Genomic DNA, 19,359 nt, shown 5'->3' with positions numbered 1-19,359 from the left:
CTTTTGCTGCCATGGGAAGAAAGTTTTGTATGCTGTTGACCATTCATGTGTTAAACCTTCTTCATAACAATTATATTAAAAAAAATTTTTTTAGTAAACTTTAAACCCCCAGTATTTCTACATGTCACTGTTTTTAGTATTCTTGTCAGAAACATGACCATCTGACTGGTTTTTATCCTTGTAGCTGGGCTCAGTTTTGTTGGAACGGTTGTTTGGATATTTAATTTGGGTCTATCTTAGGGCTGAATTTGATCTATTGCTGGGTTGATTTCACCGACTATAAAAACGGTTTTATTGTATGGTTTAATTCTCTCTGTTTTCCTTTGTGTGTCTCCAGGTCATTAATGATGAATAGTGCACCATAGTGCATATGCCACCCTTTTCAAATATCTACACCCCAATGTGTCTGGTGTTCAGCCTCCACCCTATTGTAAATGGACAGCTGAGAAGTGGAAACTGTTTGCACAGTCTTCGCTGTTTTGCATAAAAAATGTTTGAAGTATATTTATATTGCTAAAAGCTTTCAGCAGTAAGGATGCCCCAACCCCTAATGCTAACCAGGAAATATTGTGATAACATTGTACAAGGGGGTATTCTAGGGGGTGTCCCTACTGTGGACAGGTTGTATATGTGCACCTTTGGGGCAGAGGAGTAAAATGTATTGAAAGGTGACACCAGTCAGGTGGGAGTGTTTGCGAAACTGTACTTAAAGCGGGGGTAGTTTGGTTGGTGAATAAAACTTCTGGAAAGGAAATTGTGCTTTTGAAGGTACGTGGCTTTTGACAAAGTAATGGTGAAAAATAACAGTAGGCAGGCTTTTGTATCTCCTGGATTCATATTCCAAGTAAGGCTATCAACAGATTGATGCTGTACATTAATGTTTTAAGATATATATTGATCATTCTTGCTAATAAATGATTGATCTGATTAATAGCTTATCTCTAATGGACTTAATTAATTAATTAATTTCCAATTGAACCCTCAGTAGGAAAAATGTATTGAGAAGGCTGAGGGAAGTATCTGTATAGGTATTTATAGCGGTTTCTTTTGACTCTGCTGCAGATTCAAATTGGGTTGGGTTAGGAACATCATCTTAATTGCACTTCAAGGACCTTAGTTTCAATTAACTTAAAAACACACACAACAACAACCTGGTGGTGATTATAGATAATAATTTAATTATACGACGGGATTGACCATCACCTTCTGCAAGTTAATTGATTCCCTCCTCCTTCAAGGTGTTTTTACTTTTCTGAAGGACAAACTACACATAACACGCAAAATGCCCTCCATCTTCCTTTCTCCCTTCCCGATCCCAGGTGCCCATTTATCCTGGAAAATACACTTGTGGAATTCCACTGGGATAGAAATGAGAGTTAAAACAATTGCAGAAAAAGGGAGAGTTAAAACAGCCAGTGGGGGGAAAGTTTCATATGCCCTTTGGCATGAAGGTTGTGCGCTGAAAGCCCTATATTTTTCTGTATGTAGAAAATGAAAACCTTGATCCTGTCTTTCACACATTGACATGTAACATGTAGTTTGCCCCAGATGTATCAGCATATGCTATCTGTAGTATTGGCTGGGAGGTTCGGGGCACATTCATACCATATATTTAAAGCACGGTGATATCCCTTTAAACAGTTATTGCTTCCTCCAAACAATTCTGGGAGCTGTAGTTAAGGGTGCTGAGAGTTGTTAGGATATCCCTATTTCCCTCCCAGGGCCACAATTCCTAGAGTGCTGTAAGAATCAACCCATCTTTGCAGGCAACCCTAGTCATTGTAGCTCTGTGAGGACAATAGAGGTCTCTTAGTAACTCTCAGTACCACATTAGCTATAAACCCATCCATGACCAACAGTACTTCTGTCTTATCTGGATGAAGTTTCGTTCAGTTCCTTACAGCCACCAGGTAGTTCAGGTTTTCAGCCGTGGGTCAGGTTTGTGCAATTCTCCACCTCTCCCCAGTGCAACATTTCAAAAAGAAGCTCGATCTTGCTCAAGTGACTCGGTCTCCATGTGGTCTCTGTAATACAAAATGTAATAGGCCTCATGGCCCCATACTGGTATCTTCAGCTGGTTCCAATAAATACATTGTTCCTACGTCTTCTTATGACTCGCCTCTCACTTTCTGGTTAGATTGTGATGTTGGTAATGCCAAGGTTGCAGGTTCGATCCCAGTATGGGACGGTTGCATATTCTTGTATTGTAGGGGGCTGGACTAGATGTTCCTCAGGATCCCTCCCAACTCTATGATTCTACTTCTTCATGCTTTTCCTCCAAATTTTGCCATTCGTGACATGGCAGAGTATGCAATAGCTGGATTATTATTATTTATCTGTACAGGAAATTCTCCACCAGCATGATGAAATGCACCATATTCCTGATCTTTGCTGTGTTGATTCCTGCAAAATATGCAAGTCCTCAGTCATGTGTTATCGATACTCTGATTAATGGGAAGATCCAGGCAGCAATTGATTCCAAAGGTATTTGGATCTAAGGCCCCTTTATGATGCTTGAAACTCTGTTCCCCATTGTCATTCTAAGATTCCCAGCTTCTTCCAGGATTGTCTGCTTCTAATAATACTGTAATGTTGAATGCTTCATTTGGAGATTATCTTATCACCTAAGTTTTACCCTGGATCAGCATCCTTACCCACTGTAAAGTAAAAAGGGGCATGAACCGTAAACCCATTACCCATACCAGAAAAATCCTTCCATTTTTCCTAGATTAAATTAACTCCAGTTTGGTAAAGTTAGCTTCAACTGGGGATCTTGTTTGATTTTTAGATGTGATTTCTCATTGGAAAGTGTCCAGAGAAATAATTTATGTTAGGATAGCTGACATTTTCTGTAATTCATAGTTAAGAATTCAATGCAGAAATCACAGTTGATACCCTTATTTAAGTGAGTTTAAAATGCAAAACTGAACATATTGTACTAATTTTGAAAATTGGTTGGCAAATTGTTGTTGTTTTTCTTGCAGTTGTAAAACACACAATAGTAGTGTAGGGAAAACATAAATGTTAATTGTTTGCTTTACAGCTGAAGTGGCACACAATTTAATTTCAATTTGATTTAAATCAAGGGAAGAGAAAGTGGCAACGCTAATGTTTAGCCATGTTTTCTTGTGGCTCAGATGGAGAAATCTAGGGAGACACTAATTTCTGCTCCCAATCTTAGACAGACAAAAAATGATTAGTAATTTGTCAACAAGGAGTAACCAAGAACCAAGAGGGTTTAAAATTAGGTTTTCAGACTAGGAGATGCCTGTCATAACTTTTTTCTTGCCCTGAGAACTCCTTAAGAGATGTGAACTGTACAGTTCTCGATTGTGTGAAAGATTTTGCCTCTTCAGGAGCTACTGTCAGATATAAAGCATGCACAAGCAATTCAGAGAGATTCATGTGACAAATGTAATATGGAAATCAATCTTGCATCTTTGACTGAGTAGGAAGATTTTTTTAGCTATGGGGTCAAGCATACAAGTCTTCTCTTGGAGGGCAGGTGTGAGGGACAGGGGATATCGCGAAGTCCCTCCCCTCCTGAGTTCAAGCCCGTCCCCGAGCAAAGGGGAAAGCAGGGAGAGTTCCGATTCCAGTGGGGAAGCAGGAAGTCGTGTCCGAGGCTCAGGCAAGGTAGAGGAGCCAGGGTCCCAGGTGGGACAGGAAGGGGCAAGTAAGGGGGGAAGACCCATCCCCCCAACTCCAGAATTACGCAGGAAGAGGAGGGGCAAGAGGATGGGTCTGCCAAAGCTTTTGTGTTGGAGAAAGACGCGCCAAAAGCCATTAGGAGGTTCTGAAACCGACTGACAACATCGCTCCGTGTAAATAGCAATGACTTGAGCACTGTAAATACGCAGCACCAATAAAAGAATAAAATGCAGAGCTGCGTAGCGTCGTTACTCTGAAGTAGTCCACTCCGGCCACTGTGACAGCAACCTCCTAATCATTTTTGGGCTACTTCGGAGTTGCCGGGATGAGCGTGTCCGAGGCGGAGAAGTGGCGGCAGATCGCTGAGCAAGCCCAGCTAGAACTGCAACAGCTGTCGCTGCAGGCGCAGGGAGAATTGAAGGCAGCTAAAGAGGAGACTAAGAAGGTCCAGGACGACCGGTTACAACTTGCGGAACAGGTGAGAGAGCTCCAGGAAAAAGAGCAGCATTTAAGGGCGGTGGCGGTAGACCTCCAAAACAAGCTGGATGCAGAGAAAAACAAGGCGGGAGGGGCTCCCCAAGTCCAAGTGCTGCCAGGAAGGAGAGCAGGGACCCTTGTAAGCAAGTTCAATGGAGACCCGAAGGAGTTTCAGGGCTTTGAGACTGAGATCGTGTATGCTCTTGAGCTGCACCAGAATGAGTTCCCCGATGATGAGCACAGAGTAGCGTTTATTGTGGAACATCTCACCGGAGCAGCCAGGGAGTGGCTAAGACCATTAATCGCAACCAAGAATCCTTGCATGAAAAATGTCCAACAATTTCTAGAAGGTTTGAGGACGATGTATTCGTCCGATAGTCATTTGGACCAGACTAAGGAGGAACTGCATAATTTACGCCAAGGAAATATGACAGTTCGCGCATATTGGGCGAAATTCACCATGCTGGTGCACAGACTGGGGTGGGTTTTGGATTCGCCTCCCATGCAAGCTGCGTTTTACTTGGGTTTGAGCGAGGAGGTGAAGGATGAACTCTCGAGAGGTCCAAAGCCCAGTACTATGGATCAGCTGAGCAAAGCAGCTCTGGCGGTGGGGGTGAGGCAGGAATCCCGGTGGAACGACAAGCAAGCGACGCGCGCAAAGCGGGCTTGGTTCCCACGGTCGCAGGAGAAGCCACTCCCTCAACAACCCTTTCAAGCCACGCCTGGAGCCAGCCAGGACCAGGAGCCCATGCAGATTGATAGCGCGCGCGCGCGGGCTTTTCAAACCCCAGCGGCGCCAAGACGCAAGGAGGGAAGGGGCGGGAATTGCTTTCTCTGCAACTCACCCCAGCATCTCGTCAGAGACTGCCCACATCGCAGGGAGTGGCAAGGAAAGGCGGGAACGGTGGTGCCCTCCCCCACTGACGCAGCACCACAGCAGGGAAACGGGAAAGCCTGGCTGCAGGAGACAAGGGGCAGCAGCCAGGCACAGTCAGCAGACAACAGCCCCAGCCCGCCCACCCGCACAGAGAGGTGCAGAGCCAGCCCACCCCTCCCAGAGCAGGAGTGGTTCTAGAAGTGACGCTAACGCTCCCAAATGGCTATCCCCTGACGGTCCTCGCCTTAATTGACAGTGGGGCGTCCGCCAACTTCTTCTCGAGAAGCTTTGCAGAAGAGCACCAAATCCAGCTTTTGCAGTTGGATTTTCCTCTGCACGTGGCAACCATTGACGGCAGGGAGCTGCTGGGAGGGGCTATCACACATCAAACCCCCCCCATGAGAATGACGGTGGGAAGGCACTCAGAGACACTGGCGTTCAACGTCACCACCATCTCAGACCCCCCCATCGTCTTGGGCATGAGCTGGCTGGCGCGCCACGACCCCTCCATCAGTTGGCACCAGAGGTGCATCACGTTTGGGTCGGACTTTTGTCTGGAACATTGCATGCAGCACCAACCAGGGGAGGGCCCTCCGATAGCCACGGTGGCCACCATGCATATCAAAGGGGGTGAGGCAATACCCAAGCAGTACTGGGACCTGCAGGAGGTCTTCAGCGAAGCGGAGTCCGACCACCTACCCCCGCACAGGCCTTTTGACTGCCAGATCAACCTGGTGCCAGGGGCGACGATACCCCCAGCCAAGCTGTACGCCATGTCAGACCAGGAGCTGGAGGATCTGCGCGCTTTCATCGACAAGAACCTCAAGCGGGGGTTCATAAGGGAAAGCAAGGCAGCAGGGGGCAGCCCGGTCTTCTGGGTGGACAAGAAAGACACCCAACAGCGCCGTCTTGTGGTGGACTTTAGACGGCTGAATTCGGTGACAGAGCCAGTGGCTTTCCCCATGCCCAGAGTGGATGATCTCCTGACAGCGGCACGCAGGGGCAAGATTTTCACCAAGCTGGACCTAAGGGGGGCGTACAACTTGATCAGGATCCGGGAAGGAGATGAATGGAAAACCACGATGTTCACGCCTCTGGGCTCTTTTGAATATCTGGTGATGCCCTTCGGTTTGCAAGGGGGCTCAGCATGCTTCCAGGCCTTCATGCACCACGTCCTGGGGTCCCTCCTCTTCAGGAAATGCTTGGTCTTCCTAGATGACATCCTTATCTACTCGAATGACCCAGTGCAGCATGTGAAAGATGTCAGAGAGGTGTTGCAACGCCTGAAGGAGAACCACCTGTATGTGAAGCTGGAGAAGTGCAAGTTTCACACCAAAGAGGTGGACTTCCTGGGCTACAAGCTGTCAGACAAGGGGCTGGCGATGGACAAAGACAAGGTGCAGGCCATCCTGGACTGGCACAGCCCCAGGACGCGCAAAGATGCCCAACGCCTACTAGGCTTCGCTAACTTCTACAGGAAGTTCATCAAGAACTTCTCTCGCGTTACGGCTCCCATCACGGACTGCCTGAGAGGCAAGCAGAAGTTCAAGTGGACACCAGAGGCGCAAGCAGCGTTCGAAAGCCTCAAGAGAGTGTTCGCCTCAGACCAAAACCTGTTCCATGTGGTGCAGGACGCGCCCCTACGCATTGAGACAGATGCTTCTGAAAAAGCTGTGGGCGCAATTTTGTTGCAACTGGACGCCAACAGGGAGTGGAGACCCTGTGCCTTCTTCTCCAGGAAGCTGACACAGCCTGAACGCAACTACACAGTGTTTGATAGGGAACTTCTTGCGATCTACGCTGCGTTCCAGCACTGGCGACACTTCCTGGTGGGCGCAAAGCACCCCATCCAGGTGTGCACAGACCACAAGAACCTGGAGTTCTGGAGAACTGCCAGGGTGCTCAACCAGCGGCAGATACGGTGGGCAGAGTTCTTCTCGAACTTCAACTTCTCCATCCACTACATCCCGGGGGAGCAGAATGTCAGGGCGGATGCCCTCTCCCGCAAGCCAGAGTACATGGAGGAGGAAGCGCCGCCAGCCCCAAGGCACATTTTCCCCCCGTCGGCATGGTCCTGCGGAGCAGCTGTGGTGAGCGAGGCAGAACTCACAGCACTGACGGCAGCGGATGAATTTGCCAACCGCATCTTCAGAGAACTGAGAGGGGGGAGGGAGCAGGCAAAAGACTTTGCAGAACGCAGAGGGCTGCTTTTCTACAAGGGTGCGCTGTACCTACCCACCACCCAGCTTCGACGTACGGTCCTCAAGCAGATGCACGACAACCCTACAGCGGGGCATTTTGGAAGGGACAAAACCGCTCACCTAGTCATGAGACACTTCTGGTGGCCAGGGGTGCGGGAAGATGTTCGAGACTATGTAAGGGGCTGTACCACCTGCCAGCGGGCGAAGGTGGTCAGAGCAGCGCCACCAGGGTTGCTGGAGCCCTTAGCCACACCACACAGGCCGTGGGAAGTGGTGTCCATGGACTTCATCACAGATCTGCCTTCGTCCAGGGGTAAGACTGCAGTGTTGGTGGTGGTGGACCTCATGTCTAAAATGTGTCACTTTATACCGTGTGCCAGGGCAGTCTCGGCAGAAGAGACAGCCAAACTGTTTGTTGATCACATTTTCAGACTGCATGGATTACCTTTAAGGGTTATTTCGGATCGTGGCCGCCAATTTGTTTCCAGGTTCTGGCGGCGGCTCATGAACCTCCTGCAGGTGGAGGTCAGCTTGTCGACGGCTAGACACCCGCAGACCAACGGACAAGCGGAGAGGGTCAACGCCATTCTGCAGCAGTACCTGAGATGCTACGTCAGCCAGCGGCAAACGGACTGGGTGGATCGCTTGCCACTAGCAGAATTTGCCTACAACAATGCAGTGCACGTCTCCACAGGGGTGTCGCCCTTTAAGGCCAATTACGGGCGCGACCTCAGATCTTTCCCAGAGAGGGAGAGGGAGGAGGAGGAGGAGGAGGGCCCACAGGCTGAGGATTGGGCAGAGGAACTGGAGACGGTGCACCAGCAGCTCAGAGAACACTTGGAAAGGGCCAAGGAAGCGTACAAAAAGGGGGCAGATCGCCACAGGCGACAAGGGGAGGTCATCAGGGTGGGGGACAAGGTGTGGTTGTCCTCGGAGGGCCTTCCCACCAGAGGGAGGTGCAAGAAGCTGGCACCCAAATGGCTGGGCCCCTTCACGGTCACGCAACAGGTCAACCCGGTGGCATACAGGCTGGCACTGCCAGAGGACATGAGGGTGCATCCAGTGTTTCATAGATCGCTGCTGTCGCCGTACAGGGAAAGCAGCAGGCTCAGGGACAGCGAACAAACCCCCGAGGGAGGGGGGGAGAGGGAAAGCAGGGAGCAACTCAATGAGGCCACGGCCATCCTGGATTCAAGGTGGGGGGTGGGGGGCCTGGAGTACCTCATGGCATGGGAGGATGCTCCACCGTCCCAGAATGAATGGGTTCCCGCCACTCAGATACAGGAGGAATTCTTGGTGGAAGAATTTCACGCCCTCTTTCCCCACAGACCCAAGCCCTGGCACATGGAAAGGGAGGGGGAGGAGGAGGAGGCACGGGAGAACAGCTCACCATGGCGCTGGGAAGCGGAGTTTGAGGAACCAGAGGATGAGGTATGGGTGTCGCCAAGATCCACCCAGTCAGGGGAAGGAGCAGATTGGCAAAACATTTTTACCCCCACCAGCTCAGACGCCACGGACTTTTTGGGATTCCCGTCCTCCCAGGCGGAAGGGGGGGGCTCGCAGGACTGGGGGGAGGTGTTCACACCAACGGGATCGGAGAGCACCGAGTTTTTAGGCTTCCAGTCGTCACCGACACATGGGGGGGGCCTGGGGAGGGGTGAAGGAGAGCTTGGGAGGGGGGTGGATGTGAGGGACAGGGGATATCGCGAAGTCCCTCCCCTCCTGAGTTCAAGCCCGTCCCCGAGCAAAGGGGAAAGCAGGGAGAGTTCCGATTCCAGTGGGGAAGCAGGAAGTCGTGTCCGAGGCTCAGGCAAGGTAGAGGAGCCAGGGTCCCAGGTGGGACAGGAAGGGGCAAGTAAGGGGGGAAGACCCATCCCCCCAACTCCAGAATTACGCAGGAAGAGGAGGGGCAAGAGGATGGGTCTGCCAAAGCTTTTGTGTTGGAGAAAGACGCGCCAAAAGCCATTAGGAGGTTCTGAAACCGACTGACAACATCGCTCCGTGTAAATAGCAATGACTTGAGCACTGTAAATACGCAGCACCAATAAAAGAATAAAATGCAGAGCTGCGTAGCGTCGTTACTCTGAAGTAGTCCACTCCGGCCACTGTGACAGCAGGGAATATACTTTAAATGTATGGGGTGTATACAGCCTCTGAATGAATATTATGTTGCTTGTAGCTGTCTAAATAGCAGCAAGAACAAATAAAGCTTTTCTATTTGAGCAATGATGGCATGCAGTAGAACCTTAACCCTCCTGTCTTTATTTACAGTGCACTCAATTCTGGCAAAGAGACAGCTGACTTGCACAACCGCATTTTCTCGTGGTGCTAATGCCCACTGCCCTTCAGGTAAGACATATTGTTGGGAGAAGAGCAGAGACTGGGAGGGTATTAGGGGCAGGGACATGGAGGACAGGAAAATGACTTACTCTGTGGGTAGCGGCTAAACACATCCCCATGGGATCTCTGCTTGATTTGTGTGGTCATGAGTATAAAATCCAAGGTCATGGCTGGGGGAAGCTGGTTGGGTGTCTAAAACTGTGTCATTAGCACAGCAGGGCCAAGGACTTGCATTTCAACTGCGATGGTGTCTGATCAGGTGGATATCCTCCACATTATGGGCATTAAAGTGCTCCCCTGCCTGTTTCTCTAACTTCTCTTTTCTACTCCCAGGGTACCTGGCCACTGGATGTGCCTGTGGAATGGGTTGTGGTTCCTGGGATATTCGTGGTGATGCTGCCTGTCACTGCCAGTGTGCCAGAATTGACTGGACTTCTGCCCGTTGCTGCAAAGTGGCCATTGTTGGCTAATGGCGCCTCATTTGCTTGTTGGTTGCAGCTTCTATGCTCAATAAACTCACTTCTATGATTTTATGAACATTCTTGTGCAATAGTCTTTTTTTAATGTATCTGGAGTGGCAGCTGTTGAGAGATGTCAGAAATCCATCTTCTTCTACTTCCTGGTGTGACAAGTTCACGAGAGTTAAAGGAAAATACTACTACTACTACTACTACTACTACTACTACTACTACTAATAAATTTATACCCTGCCCATCTGGCTGGGTTCCCCCAGCTTCCTGCAGCCAATCGTAAGCCGTGCCTTGGTTTCTGAATGTTTTGGAAGTAAAATGGACTTTCGGAACGGATTCCGTTCGGCTTCCAAGGTACGACTTATTATCTGAAAGGATGCATATTTCACACAGCAAAATTAGCTAAAACAAAATCTTAAGCATTTCAAAAGAAAACATTAGTAAAGGAAGTCAAATATAAAATTTACGTTTAAAACAGCATAATTAGCAAGATAATGAAATAATATCACAAGTATAGAACATATCAGCTGCTGTTGCTGCCAGTTCTGCCAAGGGTGATTCCTGGCGGCTGTGGAAGTTCAGGCTCAATGACCTGGGTCTGTATTAAGGGACAGCCAAGATGGTCTCTGGTCTCTTTTGCAGCTTCAGCTTTTGTAAGAATGACATTGGGGAAGCATTGCAGAACAAACAAGCAGTATAAATTCATCACTAATTCACTATTTTTGTGTTAATGACATGTTGCAGAATACACCCACAAAAATCTGCACCGGTCTGGAGTGGTCCTCAATACCTCTCAATGTCACTGATTTGATTGTACTCTTGGCAGAATCATGACAATTTAACTGGTTTTTCGTTATTGTAGCTGGGCTGAGTTTTGTTCGATCAGTTTAGGGTTGCCATATTTCAAAAAGTGAAAATCCAGCAAAGTTGTTGAGCAAAATCTCCAAAAGTTGAACATACAAATACACAAGGTAAAGGGACCCCTGACCATTAGGTCCAGTCGTGACCGACTCTGGGGTTGCGGTGCTCATCTCGCGTTATTGGCCGAGGGAGCCGGAGTACAGCTTCCAGGTCATGTGGCCAGCATGACAAAGCCGCTTCTGGCGAACCAGAGCAGCGCACGGAAACGTTGTTTACCTTCCCGCTGTAGCGGTGCCTATTGATCTACTTGCACTTTGACGTGCTTTCAAACTGCTAGGTTGGCAGGAGCAGGGACCGAGCAACAGGAGCTCACCCCATCGCGGGGATTCAAACCGCCGACCTTCTGATCGGCAAGCCTTAGGCTCTGTGGTTTAACCCACAGTGCCACCTGCATCCCTATACAAATACATAGATGACCACAATGCACCTCCTATCCTTTCAAATACAGTCATACCTCAGTTTAAGTATGCTTCGGTTTGAGTACTTTTAGTTTAAGTACTCCGTGGACCCATCTGGAACGGATTAATCCACTTTCCATTACTTTCAATGGGAAAGTTTGTTTCAGGTTAAGTACGCTTCAGGTTAAGTACGGAGTTCCGGAACCAATTAAGAGAGCCAGTGTGGTGTAGTGGTTAAAAGCGGTAGACTCGTAATCTGGGGAACCGGGTTTGCGTCTCCGCTCCTCCACATGCAGCTGCTGGGTGACCTTGGGCTAGTCACACTTCTCTGAAGTCTCCCAGCCCCACCCACCTCACAGAGTGTCTGTTGTGGGGGAGGAGGGGAAAGGAGATTGTTAGCCGCTTTGAGACTCCTTCGGGTAGTGATAAAGCGGGATATCAAATCCAAACTCTTCTTCTTCTTAAGTACTTAACCCGAGGTACCACTGTACCTCCATGTGTCCAATGTTCAGCCTCTACCTTCCTCTAAAACACCTTTGTAAACACTAAGAAGTTTATTCAAAAGCTGGTTTCCTGGAAGCACCACCTTTGCGGTTTTGCATAGAAGAACTGTGCCCCCATTGTCTGCAAATTTGTATTGAGTAGCAAGGCTCTCATTTTTATGCTGGATCGCAAAAGTGGTAAGGCCAGGGGGAAACCCCTGGAATGTCCTAATTCCATGGCTCGTTTACTTGCCACATTCCTTTATTGCACTAGAGTTTCACAACCAAGAGCTTTCGACAAAAAGCATGCTCTGTCTCTTTGACCCCCTGCTTTGTGACCTAACAAGGAAACGTTGTGAGAACATTGTGCAAGGTGGTGTTCTGGACAGCACCGCAGGGGGGGGGGGGTGTAAAATGTTTTGAAAAGGTAAACCAATTGGATTAGAGATTTTGCAGCTCAGATGTATTTAAAGGGGAGCAGTTTGCTCAGTGAATGAAACTTCTTGAAAGAAATTCCTGTTTTTGAAAGGAGGTGCTTTTTGACAAGGTAAGGGTATTTGACAAGGTATTATGTATGGTAGGTGGGATTTTGTATCTTCTGAGTACATAGTCTAAGTAAGGCTCTCAACAGAAGCTTGTCAAACATTAATGCTTTATAATATATATTGTTAACTCTTGCTCATAAATGACTGATTGATTAATAGCTTATCTCTAGTGAACCCAATCAATGAATTTCCTATTGAATCCTCAGTAGAGGTCACATTTGGAGAGCACTGAATGAAGTATCTTTTGACTGCTGCAGGTTCCAATTGCATACCTTCCAAGTGTCCCAATTTTCCAGAGACAGTCCCAGAATTATAGAAGCCTTCCCAATTTCTGATTTGATCACAGAATGTCCTGGTTTTCCTTTTTCCTCCCCTCCATATTTTGGAGAACAATTAAATGTGGTGTGTGTGTGTGTAGGAGCAAAAACAGAATCCTATTTATACAGAAAATTAAATGCCTGCACCAGATGAAGGAAATGATGAAGCTGGCGTACAAGGCCCTTCCTAAACATAAGTAACCCACTTTACATTCTTTAATTGCAATGCTTCACCAGTCAGCCATTTCTTAGGAAACACAGGGAGTGTTTATTCCTTTATTGTAAATGAATCCTTACGTTGTCTACTCAGATGTCAGCCGCACTGTTTTCAATGGAAATAAAAAAATTCCTTCCAGTAGCACCTTAGAGACCAACTAAGTTTGTCATTGGTATGACTTTTTGTGTGTGTGCACACTTCTTCAGATGTTTTCAATGGAACTTACTCCCAGGTAACCGGGTAAAGACTAAGTAGCCTTATCTGGCAATCCTAAGCATTTTTACTCAGAACTGAGGGAGTTTTTAATGTTGTTAAAGTTTGATGTTTTATTGTGTTTTTAATTTTCTGTTGGCAGCCACCCAGAGTAGCTGGGACATCCCAGTAAGATGGGTGGCATATTATTACAGTATTATTATTATTATTATTATTATTATTATTATTATTATTATTACTGAGTTCACTAGGATTTACTCACTGGTATGTTCCAGATTATTCTCACAGTTTCTACTACTACTATTATTAGTAGTATTATCATGAGGATCATGATGATCCACAGTGCTCTTTTTCTAGAAAAAGAAGTGCTGGAGCTCACCATTAATTCCTCCCTTATTCTCTACCAGCAACATCTTCCCACCCACCCACTTTCCCCTCTGTTTCCCATATATATCCCAGAGAGAGAGACAGAGACAAAGACAGAGAGCGCTTGAGGAAGAAACTTGAAAGCTAAACCACCTCTTCATAATAGCCTCTATCCAGCTAACCACAGACAACAACCCGGCAGCAGCAATACAGACCAGTGGAAGTTTTCAGGCTCCATTTAGAAGCAGTCTCACATTGGGTGTGCTTCAATAGGTGCATTCTGGAGGCTATTAGTGCATGAATTACAGTGTGACCACGCCTGTTTTTTCCAGGCAGCTGAAATAAAGTAAGGCACCCTTGCCACTTTTGCATCAAGAGGTAGCACCACATTACAGAGCACTCCAAACTGCTCTGCCAACTGGTATCTTAAGGTGGGGAGGTGGGTTTCTACCTCATCTCACACTGGCTATATACAACGTTGAGCAAAAGATTCCAGCATTGCAGGGGGTTGGACTAGATGATTGCTGTTGTGGCTCCTTCCAACTCTACAATTCTATGATGCAATGACTCTAGATGCAGAGCTTTCTTTCTTTTTTTAAGGAAACCTACCTTTCAGTCATCACACAGTTCAGGGTATCGGCCCCTTTGCTGACAGAGCCTGTATTGCAGCCCACCGAGCACAGAGGGCAGGCACAGGAAGCCCTAAGACAGACAGACAAGCAGTGCCCCTACTCTCCAATCTCTGGAAGCACCAAGAATCCTGGAGGCCTCATATTTCCTGTATGGGATTGGCTACAGTGAGGGTTCTTCCCTTGTGGCCTCTGTAATATTAAAGACAGGCCTCATGGCCTCAAACTGGGATCTTCAGTTAGTCCAAACAGATATAGTGCTCCTATGTCTTCTTATGATTCTATTTCTACTTGTAATCCTTGCCCTCTGGATTCTGCGATTCCTGACAAGGCGGCTGCGTTTTTTAATCTCTGCAGGATAATCTGCACCAGCATGATGAAATTCGCCATATTCCTGTTCTTTGTTGTGTTGATTCCTGCAAAGTACGCAAGTGCTCAGACATGTGTTATCGAGAGCCTGATTAATGAGAGGGTCCAGGCAGCAGTCGATTCTAAAGGTATTTGGATCTGAGTGCCCTTTATGATGCTTGAAACTCTGGGCCCTATTGTCATTCTATGATTCCCAGTTTCTTCTAGGTCTGCATCCAAGATATGGGAACTCTGGGCTGTTGGATCACCAAGCTGTTACTGGGAAGAGGGATTGATTGTTAAACCACTCTAGACTTAGTAGCTCTGTGAAGGAACTAGAACACCACTATTTTTAACTGGGCAGCTTACAGTTAAACACGTCTACTCAGAAGTTAGTTATATTGAATTCAGTTGTGTTTACCCCCAAGGTGTTAAGGTTGCAGCTTTGTCTTTTAAAGAACAACACCATTTTGAATTGGGAAAGTCAGCACATCACGGTGCAATCCTAACTATTAGGATTTGGAAGTAAATTCTCTATTTAGAAGTAAATCCAATGGGACCAACTCCCATTTCAATGGGGTTAGGAGTGCAGCCTTAGCTAGGGGAGCAAAAGCAAGGATCCACTGAACTTTTCCAGTGACTCTCCTGGGCAAACCAATTTACCACCCATGACAGAGGCACACAGACAGAGAGAAAAGCACCTATGCAACCACCAGCACTCTGAGAGAAGCTCTGTTCTGAACTTTAAAAGAGGGAGAATGTCGGCTCTGTGTCAGAGATAATTCCACAGCAGAATGAGATTTTTGTGGACTGGAGAGGCATAACTCACAGAAGCTTGAGTGGGATTTCCGTTTTGTGCCATATACCTATACATACATTTAAATCACATTCCCCACCCCAAAGAATCCTGGGATTTGTAGTTCACATCTCACAGAGCTACAGTTCCCAGCACTCTTAACAAACTCCAGTTCCAAGGATTCTTTTATGGGCAAATATGCATTAAATGTATGGTGTGTACATAGCCTCAGAATGAAGCCTCTATTTCTTGTAACTGTCTAAATTGCACCATTAACCAAGTTTTCTATTTGATTCAGTGTAACTCTGATCCTCCTGTCTCTTCTTGCAGTGTCCTCAATCCTCGCCAAGGTCCAGCTGACTTGCACAGGCACGTCTGCACCTGGTGCTGATGCTATCTGCCCTTCAGGTGAGACATCTTGCTGAGAGAGAACAGACAGGGAGAAAATCCAGAGCAGAAAGGCTGAGGCCAAGGGAGCAAGAAGAGAACTCATTTCCATGGAACTCTGTAGACATGAGTATAAAATATAAGCTCATAGCTGGGGGAAGCTGGGTGGGTTGCTTAGTTGGATTATTAGCACAGCAGTGCCATATGTTGGGTGGGAGATAAATATAGATCACCCATGTGGGTTAATTAATAAAAGATGTGAGGTAATTAATAAGAGACGTGGGATAATTAATAAAAGATCCCTAGATCCAAAGTGCGGGGCGAAACACACTCCAGTAAGAGAGCCCCAGCAGAGTTTAAAAGACACAAAATGTGTAGCAACAGTGAAGTGTTAGGAATATAGGCCTTCTAATTTCCTGTTTAGTCCACTTACGTGTTTTACTTACAAACTCCAAAGGTCTTATTCATGAGCTATTTCATGCAGCAGCAGGAAAGGCACAGGCAGAAAATTATTAGGTTACAAAATACAGGAAAATACTTCTGAGCACGTGGTTTGGGCTTGAAACCATCAGGCCCAGACATGTTGCCTGGCCGGCTTCACATTGTGGAAGAGAGTAAACAAAGGAAGCTTCACTTTCTTCTTTACCGGAGGTGAGCGGGTGTGACCCGAGTCTGGGAATACAATTCTGTCGTCTTAACATCTTAAGCTTGATAGTTGCATTTGACTGAAATATCCCACACTGAGCACTTGCACCTCAGCTGTGATGGTGCCTGATCAGGTGGATATCCTCCACATCAGGGGGATAAAAGTGCTCCACTGCCTGTTTCTCTGACTTCTTTTTTCTACTCCCAGGGTACCTGGCAACTGGATGTGCCTGTGGAATGGCTTGTGGTTCCTGGGATATTCGTGGTGATAATGCCTGCCACTGCCAGTGTGCCAGAATTGACTGGACTGCTGCCCGCTGCTGCAAAGTGGCCATTGTTGGCTGATGTCTGCTCAGCTTCCTGTTGACTCCAGCTTCTATGCTCAATAAACATGCACCTTTTATTTTCTCATGCTCAAGTATTTTCTTTGAATGTATCTGGAGTGGCAGCTGCCCAGAGATGAGAAACTGGGAACAGAGGAAGTTTGCTGCCTTACACAGAGTCCATCGAGCTTGTCTACCTTGGCTGGCAGTGGCTCTCCAGGGTTTCAAGCAGGGAGTCTTGCCCAGCTCTCCCTGCAGGTGCTTGAGATTGAACCTGGGACCTTCTGCTTAAAATGCAGATGCTCTAACCAGTGAGCACCTATCTGCCTTTGCACAGAAGATTGCGGAGTCAGTGTACTCAATGCTGCCACTAAAGTGTCAAGGACTAGCAGGGCTCTGCGTAATGGCTGGAAGAGCTTGAAAGGTGAAGCAATTTATATGGTTTTGTGCCTTCCACGAGGCACTAGCCAGAGCTGGAGGATGCGGAGGGGTCCTAGCTGTAGTTTTTTATTTTGTCAATAGAGAATTAAACTACCAGCTGTTTGTCCTCTTGTCCTCAGGACATCAAGACTCCTAAGAGGCTTTGACTCTCTTCTGTTTGTGCCTGCTGCATCACGCTTGCATTATAGAATCACACAATTCTACTTTTTCAGTACCAAAGTACATACTATATATGGGAAGGGAGAAAGACATTAGAAAGGCAGTAACTTGTTGACACAGGGTGGGGTGGAGTGGAGTGGCAGTGCTTACATGGCTTCTGCCTGGTGGCAGCAAAGGTCTAATGGGAACAGGGGGCAAGCAGAGGGTACTACAAGGGAGCGGGTGAGCCTCTTGGACTTGCCAATCCAAAGGACGGTGGTTCTAATCCCCACGACAGGGTGAGCTCCTGTTGCTCTGTCCCAGCACCTGCCAACCTAGCAATTTGAAAGCACACCAGTGCACGTAGATAAATAGGTACCGCTGTGGCGGGAAGGTAAACAGTGTTTCCCTGCGCTCTAGTTTCCGTCACAGTGTTCCGTTGCACCGGAAGCAGTTTAGTCTTGCTGGCCACATGACCCAGAAAGCTGTGGACAAACACCGGCTCCCTCGGCCTGAAAAGCGAGATGAGCGCCGCAACCCTATAATCGCCTTTGAATGGACTTAACCATCCAGGGGTCCTTTATGTTTACCTTTACCTTTACAAGGTGTGCATCTGAACCTAGCACACGTATTCCTATGCACATTCCAAGGAACTTTAGGATTTTTTACTGGAGTTAAAACACTCCTCCATTATGAATATGTTTTTAGCCTCACCTTATGCCCCAAGAGGCTCATACGTCAAAGGAATAAACAACGCTTGGTTTATTACATGAAATGAAAATGACAGGGTATATGGATGCCACTTTCAAACAGCAAAGTTACAATATAAGCAGGCAGCAAATCACATACCATTGTTGTTGTTGTTGTTTAGTCGTTTAGTCGTGTCCGACTCTTCGTGACCCCATGGACCATAGCACGCCAGGCACTCCTGTCTTGCACTGCCTCCCGCAGTTTGGTCAAACTCATGTTCGTAGCTTCGAGAACACTGTCCAACCACCTTGTCCTCTGACGTCCCCTTCTCCTAGTGCCCTCAATCTTTCCCAACATCAGGGTCTTTTCCAAGGATTCTTCTCTTCTCATGAGGTGGCCAAAGTATTGGAGCCTCAGCTTCACGATCTGTCCTTCCAGGGAGCACTCAGGGCTGATTTCCTTAAGAATTGATAGGTTTGATCTTCTTGCAGTCCATGGGACTCTCAAGAGTCTCCTCCAGCACCATAATTCAAAAGCATCAATTCTTCGGCGATCAGCCTTCTTTATGGTCCAGCTCTCACTTCCATACATCACTACTGGGAAAACCATAGCTTTAACTATACGGACCTTTGTCGGCAAGGTGATGTCTCTGCTTTTTAAGATGCTGTCTAGGTTTGTCATTGCTTTTCTCCCAAGAAGCAGGCGTCTTTTAATTTCGTGACTGCTGTCACCATCTGCAGTGATCAAGGAGCCCAAGAAGGTAAAATCTCTCACTGCCTCCATTTCTTCCCCTTCTATTTGCCAGGAGGTGATGGGACCAGATACCATACACACCTTAAATCTAAAAGAGCGAGGTAACCCAATGAAAATGTCAACTCGTTTATCATTTTCATATATAGTTAACATGTTCTATATCATTTTAAAGATAACCATGAAGATAAAGCTTCATGATCTGGCAAACAGTTTTTCAAAAGGGCATTTTACATCTGAGTAAAGCAACAAGAAGCATGACATGCAAGATGGCTCGGATTTTCTCTGTTTTCTTCCCCTAAATAAAAAAATTCCTTCCAGCAGCACCTTAAAGACCAACTAAGTTTTTATTTTGGTATGAGCTTTCGTGTGCATGCACACTTCTTCAGATACCCAGATTCTTCAGATTCTTCCCCTAAAGTTCAGTTAAAGACCTCTTCAAGAAAATAGATAATAGGTTAATTGTATTGAGAGTTAGCTTTATGAAAATATGGTGAAATGTGTTGTACATGCAACATTTCTTGTGACCAATGTAACCCAACAATGGCACAACTTACATAGCAGAAATATGTTGTCATGTGCACCATTTAAACTTATTTTTATGAATGTCGTATTTCCTTTCCTGATAATCTAATAATTTAATAATTATTTGAGGAGCAATCCTAATGTCAAAATCCATTTTGCTCCCATTGGAGCAACAGCCATGATGGAACCAATCAGGTTGCTTCGTCTGCTGC

At 46.9% G+C, this 19,359-nt stretch overlaps 2 protein-coding genes across 3 annotated transcripts; both read left to right on the top strand.

Moving 5' to 3' along the window:
* The first annotated feature begins 584 nt into the window (after positions 1–584).
* Positions 585–10,098, top strand: LOC118081486 (resistin-like). The gene is made up of 4 exons (XM_035107971.2): positions 585–768; positions 2,345–2,484; positions 9,478–9,555; positions 9,880–10,098. Exons 2-4 carry the CDS (start codon positions 2,361–2,363, stop codon positions 10,014–10,016), a joined length of 339 nt encoding a protein of 112 aa, XP_034963862.1. The 5' UTR covers positions 585–768; positions 2,345–2,360; the 3' UTR covers positions 10,017–10,098.
* Positions 10,099–12,234: 2,136 nt separating this feature from the next.
* On the top strand, positions 12,235–16,687 carry LOC118079963 (resistin-like). Of its 2 annotated transcripts, none has more exons than XM_035104797.2 (4): positions 12,235–12,364; positions 14,462–14,601; positions 15,579–15,656; positions 16,489–16,687. In XM_035104797.2, exons 2-4 carry the CDS (start codon positions 14,478–14,480, stop codon positions 16,623–16,625), a joined length of 339 nt encoding a protein of 112 aa, XP_034960688.1. In that variant the 5' UTR covers positions 12,235–12,364; positions 14,462–14,477; the 3' UTR covers positions 16,626–16,687. The 2 variants fall into 2 exon arrangements, with proteins under 2 accessions (XP_034960688.1, XP_034960687.2); XM_035104796.2 differs by lacking the exon at positions 12,235–12,364 and adding an exon at positions 12,788–12,876.
* The last annotated feature ends 2,672 nt before the right edge of the window (positions 16,688–19,359 follow it).

The sequence above is a fragment of the Zootoca vivipara genome, chromosome 2 (assembly GCF_963506605.1).
Source record: "Zootoca vivipara chromosome 2, rZooViv1.1, whole genome shotgun sequence".
In the NCBI taxonomy this organism is placed as follows: Eukaryota; Metazoa; Chordata; class Lepidosauria; order Squamata; family Lacertidae; genus Zootoca; species Zootoca vivipara.
The sequence above is the reverse complement of the archived record's forward strand: the minus strand, read 5'-3'. Positions and strand labels throughout refer to the sequence as shown.

Coding starts and splice junctions, on each gene's coding strand:
- LOC118079963 (XM_035104796.2), top strand. CDS start 12,830: ATGAAGGAAATGATGAAGCTGGCGTACAAGGCCCTTCCTAAACATAA. Junction 12,877..14,461: donor AAGGCCCTTCCTAAACATAA/GTAACCCACTTT, acceptor TAATCTCTGCAG/GATAATCTGCACCAGCATGA. Junction 14,602..15,578: donor GGCAGCAGTCGATTCTAAAG/GTATTTGGATCT, acceptor CTCTTCTTGCAG/TGTCCTCAATCCTCGCCAAG.
- LOC118081486 (XM_035107971.2), top strand. CDS start 2,361: ATGATGAAATGCACCATATTCCTGATCTTTGCTGTGTTGATTCCTGCA. Junction 2,485..9,477: donor GGCAGCAATTGATTCCAAAG/GTATTTGGATCT, acceptor CTTTATTTACAG/TGCACTCAATTCTGGCAAAG. Junction 9,556..9,879: donor TAATGCCCACTGCCCTTCAG/GTAAGACATATT, acceptor TTCTACTCCCAG/GGTACCTGGCCACTGGATGT.